The following is a 10,723-nucleotide window of genomic DNA, read 5'->3' on the forward strand; positions in this document are numbered from 1 at the left end:
CACACACACACACACACACACACACACACACACACACACACACACACCTTGTGCTGATGGTGGGGTTTTATAGGCTCTTGTCAGTTAACAGCGTGTCAGGAACATCTCCTACCTCGTTAAATGTTTTTCACAACATTCCTTCTCCTCGTCCACTCTCTGAGTATACGGAGCCCTACCTCCTATGGAAGGTGCCCCCATACCTCCCACGTACCTCAGTCCCAGCCCTCTGGCCTGGCATGAGACCCTTGCCTCTCCCCTCTACCAGCTGTTTCCTCTAAGACTACAAACTCACTCAGATCACACAGGCTGAGAAGCCCCTGGGCCTCATCCCATTGCAGCTAAATGAGGAGGGGAATCTCCAGGCATGCCTGCTGCACTTCCCTCCCCTGGGGTCCTGGGCCCACCCCTCCCAGGCCTCGAGCCTCTGGGCGGCCCTTCTGCTCCAGGGAGTCCGTGTTGGCTTTTACCAGCAGAATCCTGACATCCATGGGAATCTAGTTTCTCTCGTTCTCTGCTCCCACCCCCCAAGGGGTCCCAAAATCCTCCCCACGGGCCCAGCTGGTCTGTTCCCATGGGATTTCTTAGGCAGCCTGGGAGGCCTGGATGTCCTTTTGGCAGGCAGAAGGGTGGGGGGCTGCAAAACTTCCCAGCCCATAAGGAGCCTCAGCAGAGCAGGCTTGCCCCCGGCAGGAGAGGGGAGCTCAGGCCGCGTGGGCACGTGAGCAGCCCCCATGGCAAGGTGGAATCTGGTAATTTGCAGGCTCCATATTTTGCCTCAGTAGGTCTCTCAACAAATGATATGTAAATAGAGATAAGTCGTATTTAATCCAATATTCTACTAATTGTTAATTAAATGGTCGTTTTTTATACGGAAAATTTCCCCATTCCTATCCTGTGTGCATGGCCATTTCACCCCATTAGCCTGAGGCTCCATGGCCTCTTGTTCAGAGCAACTGAGGCTGCAGACCTGCTCCCGGAGGGACCCCAGCTGCCCGAGGCCGCTTCCCTGATTCAGGCCGGGCCTACGCCCGGAGCACAGCCCCGGTTCGTGCAAGGGGAGGGCAGAGTGAGCGGGCAGCTCGTGCTGAGCCCCGTCCGATGGGCCATCACGAACATCCTGGACATCACGGGTTTGGACGTTGATTACACCAGCCTTCCACAGTGAAAGGGAAAGTGTCCTGAAGAAGGAGCACACACAGAGGCCCCAGAGGGGCTGGCACCGGGGGTCCCCTGCACCAGAAGAGCTGCGATGTGGGAGCAGGGCTGCTGCAGGAGAGGACCAGCTGGCCATGGCAAGACTCTCGGGGTGCTTGCTGTGGCCGTGCGGTGCTGCCCACAGCCCAGGTCTGGGCCTCAGTGTTTCAGCTACAAGCGCCCAGATTAGAGCTTGCCATTTGGTCCCCAGAGGTGACCTGCGCCCATCACCCCACCGTCCAGGCCAGCTTGGTTGTGAGCAGTGGGGGAACACACTGTCAAGAGGGTCTTGATAAAAGCTCGGGCTGACCGCTCAGCATTTTCACTCCCAGAGTAACAGCTACAGGGGACTCTGAAACCGTGGCCAGGGCGAGCAGTTGGCAAATGGCCTTAATGCACTGTGGTGGCCCTGGCAGTGGGCCAGTCCTCCGCAGGTCAAGATGGGGACCCCAGCTGGCCTGCCCCAGGGGTCCCCGCACAGGTGTCCGCGGGCAGGACGTGGCGGCGGAGGTGGGCTCAGCTTTCTTCCGTACCCTCGCGTGCAGCACCCTGCCTGATGCGCCACCTGTGGCACCTCGACCCAGCTCCCCAGCCACGTGTGTCGAGTGGAGAGCATTGGCATGCCCCTGGTTTCCTTGTCCGCCAGGCGCCCCTCACGGTTGCACCACTGTCCTCCTGTGGCTGCTGGCGGAGCCCTCAGGAGAGACATTCCCAAGTGCTCTGTAGAGGCTGGAGGGGGAGCAGACAGCGGGGACCGCAGCCAGGCTGCGCCGGAGGGACCAGCCAGCCCTGTGTCCCCCTGTCCCCCGGCTCTGCAGACAAAAGGCTGTGTGTGTGTGACTGGGCGAGAGGCAGGGAAGAGGAGAGGCCCGGAGGGACTTCCGGACAGCAAATGCGCCTAAGGCCTGGGGCCACAGACAGACAGACTTGTGGTGCTGGACGCAGCCCCAGCAGGAGCCGCCTCTCAGAGCCCTGTCCCGCCCCAGGATCGCTGGCGTGCAGTGCATGACGGTGCCTGGCTACTCCAAGGGCTTTGGCTACCAGCCGGGGCAGAGCTTCTCCGGAGAGTTTGACCACGCCTGGAACGCCGTGTTCCTGGAGGGGAGATGGCACCTGGTGGACAGCACCTGGGGCAGCGGCCTGGTGGATTCCACCACCTCCAAATTCACCTTCCTGTAAGTACCTCGGTTCTGCGGGGTGCCTGGTGGGTGGAGATGGAGGAGGCAGCAGGTGGAGAAGGCTGGATGGAAGGGGAAGGAGGGCTGGGGGGCCTCCTCCGTGTGCTGCTGGCCGCTCCCACCCTTCCTCTGGTGGAGGGAGTGAGCTAGCTCCAGGCCAATGATAAGGGCCCAGGCCTTCCTGTCACCTCACTCTCCACTGTCGAAATCCCCGCTCTGGCTCCCCAGCGCTCCCTCCATCCAAGCGCTAAAAGCACAGTGTTTGCCCACAGGCCAATGCAAGGAAAGGCCGGGCTGAGAAGCTTCTCTAAGTGTCTGTAGGTTCCCCTCAGGCCTTTGGCCACTGACCTTGTTACAGTTGCCAGAGTTGTCTCCTACTGCTTCTCGCAGACACTGGGCTTCCTCCTCCTACTCTCTGGGCTGAATGCAGCTGAATCCCACCTCTGAGAAAGGGGGTCTGGTGTGCGGGAAGGGGTGCTGGGGTGTGCAGGTTCCCTGTGGCCACAGCGACGGCTGGAGCACATCTGTCTTCTGAGGCTCCGGCCTTAAGCTAAGGCCCTGACATCCATGCTGGATCTTGATGGCCGTCAGCAGCTCAGATGCCTTTTCATCCAGAGAAATGAGAGCACGGCCCCATTTGTGCAGCTAAAATCCTGGCGGTCCTGCACGCAGGGCCGCTACAAGTGCGTGCACGGAGCCCGTGCATGCAGGACGTGTTCACTCACACCCCTGCTTTGCTGCATCAGCTCTGGGCGCTGCTCACCTGGGGTCGAGTGAAGGCTCGCCCATGTCGGATGAGTCCCCCGTTCTTCTCCTGATCTGCATCACTGACCAGAGAGCCGTGTCTAGGCAGCCCCGGGGACCACATCAGGGCCTCCCACCTGCACAGCTACTCACATCAGGTCACCATGTGGATGGAGCCGGTGCACCAGGCTTTCCCTCCCTGCCCTCCCTCCACTCCACTGGCACCTGGTCTGTGGGTCACGGCTTTGCTCCCTTCAAATCTCTTTGGCTTTGAGAGCAGGGGCAGCCCATTCCCCGCCTGGTCACAGCCCCTCCTCGGTGGTAGCCTTCTCTTAAAAGGGGCCTCAGATCCTGTCTCACCTCCTATTTATGGAAGCAGCCACTGAGGGGGCATCTGCGGCGCCCACGTTAGGGTTGGAAATGGTGCCTCTTCCCACTGGGTAGTGGCTGGGCACCCCCCCGCCAGGATACATTAGCCCAAAGAAGGCCCCAAAGTCCCCCTGTGGGCCCCCCTGCCCCTCTGCACAGCCGGGGCCTGCTCCCCCCACATGACTACTGACCTGCTTTCCCCCTCCAGCTACAATGAATTCTACTTCCTCACCCACCCTGCACTGTTCATCGAGGACCATTTCCCGGACAACAAGAACTGGCAGCTGCTCAAGCCTCCTCAATCTCTGAGGCAGTTTGAGAATAACATGTATCACAAGAGTGAGTTCTACAACAAGGGGATGCTGAGCGCCCACCCGCAGACCTCCATCATCAAAACAGGTAACCCGGGCCCGTGGGGCTGCCCTGCCAGGGCCCAGCTCACTGGACGCTGTATATGGGGGCTGTGCAGGGGAGACAGAGGCAGCCCAGGCCGTCAGGCCATCAGGGCATGACGCAGCCTCAGGTCACATTTGCGGGGACAGAAGCCCCTCCCACCAGCATAAACCAAGACAGGGATGCGTAGGGGGTCCGAGGTTTCCCTGGCCTGAGGGCCGCGTCCTCAGCCCGGGGTCGGGGCACCAGGGCTGGTGGGCCCGAGCTGGGGGAGTCTCTCTCAGCTCACACAGCAGGGAAAGGACTGCCTCAGACCTGTCTACACCCGCCTCCCAGCTCAGGTGCCCGACAGATGCTCCTAAACTCCTGGCAGAGAGCATGTGTTGACCCGGCTGAGCCAGGGTCTGTCTGTCAGAGGCTTAAGCAGCTGGTGGGCGAGCGGCGGGCACGTCCCAGGACAGAGCGCTGGGGGCTGTAGTAGGGAGGCAGCCACCGAGCTGGGTGCTGGGAGCTGGAGGAGAGCAGGCATCGCGGGACATGGGAGGACGTGCTCCAGGAAGGACACAGCAAGGCCTCCAAGGTCTGAGCTCAAGCACCCCAGACGACGGCCGGGCTCCAGGGGCGCTGCCTGGCCTCTCAGAGCTCCCCTCGCCGCCTGGATGCCGGCTGGTTCTGCCCGTTGCCCTGTTTCCTTCCCTCCTAAAGGCAGGACCAGCCTCTTCAGCCGACTTCCCCAGGGCTGGGCGTGCAGGACCCCCAGCCGAGCTGTCCCCAAGCCTGGCCTGGACTGACCTTTGTTCCCCACCTCCCCACAGGGGCCACGGGCAGCCAGCTGGGTGTGTTTGGGAACTACAAGGCCTATGGGGTGGCTGGGCCCAGGGGTGCCCGAGCCACAGTCAGGGCTCAGCCCAGCAGGATCAGTGCACCCCAACACTTCCTCCAAGGACTGCCTACGGGCCCCATCTCTGCCCCCAGGGGCCTGTGTGCTCCCAGGAGAGAAGGCCTGAGCTCACCTGGTATGAGCACAGCGGGGTCTGTGGGAGGGTCTTCGGGGGACCCCCACCCCACACTCAGGAATATAGGGGCACCCACATTAGTCCCAGCTGACTTGTCCCTTCCACCTCACAACAGTCTCCTTAACTAGGCTGCTGAGCTCGGGAATACTTTTTCTAACACTACAAATACCTGGCAGCTCCCGCTGCTAAGATAACGGCGTGAAGCTGCCGTCTCAGGAGTGCGGCTCCTACGTGTATGTCAGATGGAGCCCTGCTCCAGCTGTCACGGGCCACGGGGCCACAGGGAGGAATGGGCCAGGTCACACCAGCGTCAAAACAGTGCCCCCAAGGGGTTTGCCTTTTCAAGAGACAGAGAAATGTAAACACTGGGTTTCTTAATATATAGTAAACCCAAAATGTGATTGCATATTCATGAAGCATATTTATAGAACATTTCTTTGCTGGAGCTAGTTTTCTTAAGATTGGGGATGGGAAGAAAGCTGAGAGGAAAACTGAGGTGGGCAAAAGGCAGGAAGGAGAGAGTGAGAGGAGGCAAAGGAGGGGTGAGAGGAAGAGGTGGTCACAGGCTCCAGCTTGGTCCCCAGGTGTCTCCAATCCTTGATTTCAAGTCTTCCCAGCCAGTCAACTTACCTTTGCCAAGAACGCCCTGGGCCAGGCGCCCCGGCCAGGCCTGGGACATGGCAGGAAAGGAGGCAGGCGGACCCTTCCCTGTGGCGCCCGCAGGGAGGACAGACGGACGTTACACATAACCAATTCATTAGTATGGTGCTAAGTTCCCTGGAGGACATGCAGAGCCAGGAGAGAGGCTTCCAGGCAGCTCAGCCTCACCCCAGGACATCAGGAAAGCTTTCTTTGCAGTCAGAACGTTACACTGAGGTCTTATCCAGGTTTGGGGGACAACGGTATGGGGAAGAGCATGTGTGAGAGCCCTGGGACGTGAAGGGGTGTCCCCCGGGAGGATGTGAGGGAATACCGTGTGGGCCCGAAGACGGTCCTGACTCAGGCAAGGCAGGAGGGGACAGGCCTCTCCACTGGCTTCTGGTTTGATGGTGAAGTGAGCCCCGGAGTGACCGGGTGGATATTTTCAGGAGCCCTCGGGCTGCCATGTGGATATGCTGGGAGTACTCCATGCATCAAAGGTGAATTTTACGGGGACAACACAACCAACTGTGGTGCAGGATGGAGCAGGACAGGGTCCATGAGCAGCTGAGGGCTGAGACAGCTTCTGCCCTCTGAGCTGGCTTAGATTAGGAAGTGAGGGGAGAGAAGGGATTCCACCGAGAGAGGTTGATAACAAGTTTGCTGTTCTTGGTCACTTTCCTTTGGAGGTCACCAGGTCCCATGGTGGCTGGTGGCAGTGGAGAAAGAGTGTAGACAAAGAAAATAGCACATAAGCACAAAGAATGCCACAATTAGTGTATGGGAAAGGGAAGGGATCAGGTGGTGGTCAGAGGGTGGAGAGAGGGCCAGGCTGGAGAGGGTGGTGGGTACAAGGCGAGGAGAGGACTTCCAGGAGGGCATGGCCAGTGGCGCAGATCATCCAAGAACACTTGAACACTTGGAGAATGGGAATGGAGGCCAGACTTCAGAGAGCTGACTGGGTGGAGGGGAACTGCAGTGGGCAGGTGTTTGGGAGAGTAAGGTAGGTGAGGAGTTGGCAGTACCTGGGAAGGCAGGGAAAGTCATCCAGATGGAGGAGGTAGCACTGAATGCAGTCGCTGAGCACCCTGGAGTCGGGGACCTTGTGGCTGATTAGACAGGAAGTCTCAGGGACACTTGTCCTAGAGCCTGGGCATGGCTTTCTGCCTACCCAGCAAGAGCACTGGGCCCCCGATTGGGGAAAGGCTACTAGGGAGCATGGATCAGACGCTAGTCTGTCTCCTTCCTTTGCGTTCATCCACGCACGGGACCGGGGAGGTAGCTGGGAGGAGGAGGAGATCAGCTTCTGAGAGGAAGGCGAGGCTCTCAGAGAAGCCCTCCCCCTCCCTGTGGCCCTGCGAAGCAGGGAGGGCCAGGTAGGGGTGTGCTGGTGGGCTGCAATAACCGGAGAACTCCGCCCCTCTCCCCGACAGCAATGACCAGGACAGAGGAAGACAGCACTGGAGGGCAAGGGGAGAGGCAAGGAGCGGGGAAGGTGGGTGCAGAAGACCCTCCCTTGCACTCACTGACCCCATTAGAGACATGTGGCCTGGGGTGGCAGGGGGGGCTCAGGGAGAGTGGGGGACACGCAAGGAAGCAGCCCTGCCCCTTGAGCACAGCCTCCAGGAGGGAAGCCATTCCAACCCGTTTTTAAGGTGATGTGTTGACATGACAGCTGTGATAAAGTAACGCCCAGATGCTGGAGGGAGCAGTGTGAAAGCAAGACTTGAGGCTTGGAGGCTCTCCAACCAGGGTCTTGGGCCCTCCTTGTCCCTCGGCCCTCTCCCCTGCCCTAGAATCAGGTTAAGGCTCCGTGTAACACTCATCTGATACGAATCAAATGGGCAAGGCCAGCACATACAGCTGGGGGCAGAGTTTTTTCTTGAGACACCCTACCACCCAGCTTGCAGCTCTCGAAGAGAACCACCTAGAGGGAGTAGGGGAGCCCTTCCAGAGGTGTGCTGCTTCTGGCTTATATCATGTTCAGTGAGATCACACTGGTGACTTAAAACTATCGTGGTTGGGCTTCCCTGGTGGCGCAGTGGTTGAGAGTCCACCTGCCGTTGCAGGGGACATGGGTTCCTGCCCCGGTCCGGGAAGATCCCACATGCCACGGAGCGGCTGGGCCCGTGAGCCATGGCCGCTGAGCCTGTGCGTCCGGAGCCTGTGCTCCGCAACGGGAGAGGCCACAACAGTGAGAGGCCCGCGTACCGCAAAAAAAAAAAAACAAACTATCGTGGTGAAGGTATTTACACCACGGAAATGGGCAGACACTATATGTCAGCGGTTTCCTCCCAGAGATCCCGTTGTTAAACATTTACCAGCACATCAGCACAGGCCGGACCCCTCTCACCTGACGCCGGCTCTCTCTCCACAGTGAATGGGAAGGTCACAGTCACCATCGAGAGCTGCGCCCCAACGCTGTTCATGTTCATGCTCAACGGCAAGCAGGAGCACGGGCTGCTGAGCCTCAGGAAGAACGGGATGAAGCTGGACGTGTACCCTCCGACCGTGGGCACCCACAAGCTGCAGATCTTCGCCAAGGGCAACTCAGAGATCTACAGCTCGGTGCTGGAGTACACACTCAAGTGCCACTACGCAGATATCGACGTCCGGCTGCCTGCGGAGCTGCACCAGCCCGTGGGGCCCAGCTGGTTCTCGGAGCAGATGGGCATCACGAAGCCGTCCCACCCCGAGCCTGTCATCTACACCAGCGACGGGCGCTGCTCCGTCAGCTTCAGCGTGGAGGAGGGCATCAGCGTCCTGGCATCGCTGCACGGGGACGATGGCCCCGTCACCGAGGAGACACAGCGGCGCTACATCTTCCAGCTGCAGCGGGAGAAGCGGACGGAGCTGAAAGTCCAGTTGCCCCACGCCGGCAAGTTCGCGCTCAAGATCTTCGTCAAGAAGAGGCAGGAACCGGGCAACTACGTCTTCGTCTTCAATTACCTCCTGTGCTGCACCAACAGCAAGGTGAACTGGCCCGTGTTCCCCGAGAGCTTCGGCAACTGGGGGCAGGACAATGAGCTACTGGAGCCCCTGTCGGGCGTGCTGCCCGCCAACCACAACGTCCCGTTCAAACTGAAGCTGCACGGTGTCGCCAAAGCCCTGGTGAAGGGGCAGGACACGTGGCCCCTGACCCTGAACCGCGAGGGCTACTGGGAGGGCAGCTGCAACACAGCTGGCTGCCAGGAGGTCTACGTCATGGTGCTGGAGAATGCCAACCACAACTTCTACTCCTACATCCTGAAATACAAGGTGAATGCCCAGTGAGGGCTGGGGCCCCGCCACCCCTGCTCTGGGCAGTGCAGAGAGCCCCAGACACCCCTGAGTCTGCATGGAATCCCTTCTAGGCCTCTGCCTCAGTCTCGCTGCTCTGCCGCGGGAGCTGTGACGTTTGTGTTCTGGTGGCCGAGGGGACAGAGGCAAAGGCCCTTTAGAAGACAAAGGTGCTATGTAAATCTAAAGTATTGTAAACTGTACACCACTGCCCAGACTCCCCCTTCTCGTGCTGATGCTGTCGTTGTTGTTATCTGGCTGGTGTGGGAAAGCAGGGATGCTGCCTGGGCCGAAAGCTTTTCCTATGATGGGGAGAGAGAAGAGGGCGTACTCTACAAGGTTGAGTCATCCTGAATCCTAGAGCCTCTTTCAAGGAGCATCACAGTGTTTCTCACCAACTCCTGGACCCCAGGGGAGGCTGGACTGTCATCTTTTTCCCAGACCTGACCGCCTTCTGCATTCCCGATGCCACTTGTTGTTCCAGGGTCCGAGAAGGAAGGTATGGAGAGGAAACTAACTGCCTCCCAGCTGACTAGCGGCTGAGGGCCTCCACAATCCCTGTGTGTGCTGGAAATGTGGCAACAGAAAAGTTATGGGAGACTCCAAGGCCAAGAGCAGCCAGTGCCCGCTCTTGGTGTCCTGGGTAGGGGCCAGGAGGTGCAGGGATACATGGCAGCCCTGCCACCTGAGTCTAAGGATGTAAGACCTCCGACTCTGCTCTCAGAGGGAGTAATTCAGTCCACTCTGTCTAAGAGCAATTCACACGGCCCCTCCAGGCCCTCTCAGCCTCCCTCCCACCCCACACCCTTCACAGGAAGCCCCAGGAGGCTGCAGGGCCCTTGGGGAGCCCTGGAGATAACCCTAAATAAAGACTTTGGGTGAAGTAGTGAGAATGCCGCAGTGCCAAGGAGCCCCCACGATAACAGGGCCCTGCCAGCCCCAAGATCCCTACCACCAAAGCCACACCTGGGGGGACCTGGACCTGTCTTGGGAGCAGTTTCTGTGCTGATCGCTATCCTATGCTCCCTCCTCCCTTTCTCAGACAAGAGAGACCCCCAGGGCCCGCCTTCCGTAGGGACAGTCCAGAGCCCCTTACTTGCTCAGGCCTGAAAAGCATCGCTGCCCAGCCGGCCCTTAGCAGCACCTCGGGCCAACGTTGCCATGGCAACAGCAGAAAGGCTGGCTCCAGCAAGGGCAGCAGGAAGGGAAGGATGGAGAGGCCCCAAGAGGCCCTGCGTGGCCACTGCAGCACCATCCCAGCACATGGAGACACTGGAGGTGGTTCCGCCTGCCCTCCTGGCTTCTCCAGCTCTGCAGCCCCTGCCTATCAGTGCCTCAGCCCCTGAGAGCCAGCACTGCCCAGCACTCTCCTCCCCACACATGCTCCACATGCCCGGGCTCAGCTACAGCCAGGACCCCCGGGGGTCCTCACAGCCTCCTGAGCCTTCATCCTCATGTTTGTATATTCAACAAATGTTCGTGGAGCACTTAATAAGCACCAGGTATGGCATCGGTTGACCTTTCATGCTGGGGTTACAGAGGAAACCAAGGGGCCCTGCCCTTGCCATCCCAGAGTTCAGGGTGGGTGGCAGCAGCCTCTCTTGCCCAGGCCTGTTTCAAGTTCCAGGCTCCTAACACTTCAGTCCATCATCCCCCTAGGATCTCTGCCCCGAAAACCCCCACTGTCACCCAGTATGGGCCCAGTCCAGAGACATGTCACTACGGGGTGCCCATCCTCCACCAGGCGGGGGGCCCTGGAACTCAAGGGCAGTACACCGTGGAGGGCCAAGCTGCCCTGGCCTGTGTCCAGCCGTCCTCTGATAGGCTCTGCCACCCAGGCATTCAGCACCGTGTCACTCATGTCTGGAAAATGCACAAAGGCCGCAGACGCAGAACCGCTGTGCACCACAA

General features: G+C 59.6%; 1 protein-coding gene across 4 annotated transcripts in view; it reads left to right on the forward strand.

Annotated features, from left to right (window-relative positions):
- KY (kyphoscoliosis peptidase) overlaps positions 1-9,130 on the forward strand; it is a 44,537-nt gene extending 35,407 nt beyond the window's left edge. For 2 of the 4 annotated variants that reach the window (XM_029215000.1, XM_029215002.1), the window contains 3 exons: positions 2,181-2,369; positions 3,694-3,884; positions 7,911-8,806. In XM_029215000.1, coding sequence (XP_029070833.1) covers positions 2,181-2,369; positions 3,694-3,884; positions 7,911-8,806 — 1,276 coding nt within the window. Of the gene's footprint in view, positions 1-2,180; positions 2,370-3,693; positions 3,885-7,910 lie in introns of all 4 variants that reach the window. The other 2 variants (XM_029215003.1, XM_029215001.1) reach the window with 2 other exon arrangements.
- Positions 9,131-10,723: the final 1,593 nt, after the last annotated feature.

The sequence above is a fragment of the Monodon monoceros genome, unplaced genomic scaffold, assembly GCF_005190385.1.
Source record: "Monodon monoceros isolate NGI ecotype Baffin Bay Population unplaced genomic scaffold, NGI_Narwhal_1 Super_Scaffold_11, whole genome shotgun sequence".
Classification (NCBI taxonomy): domain Eukaryota; kingdom Metazoa; phylum Chordata; class Mammalia; order Artiodactyla; family Monodontidae; genus Monodon; species Monodon monoceros.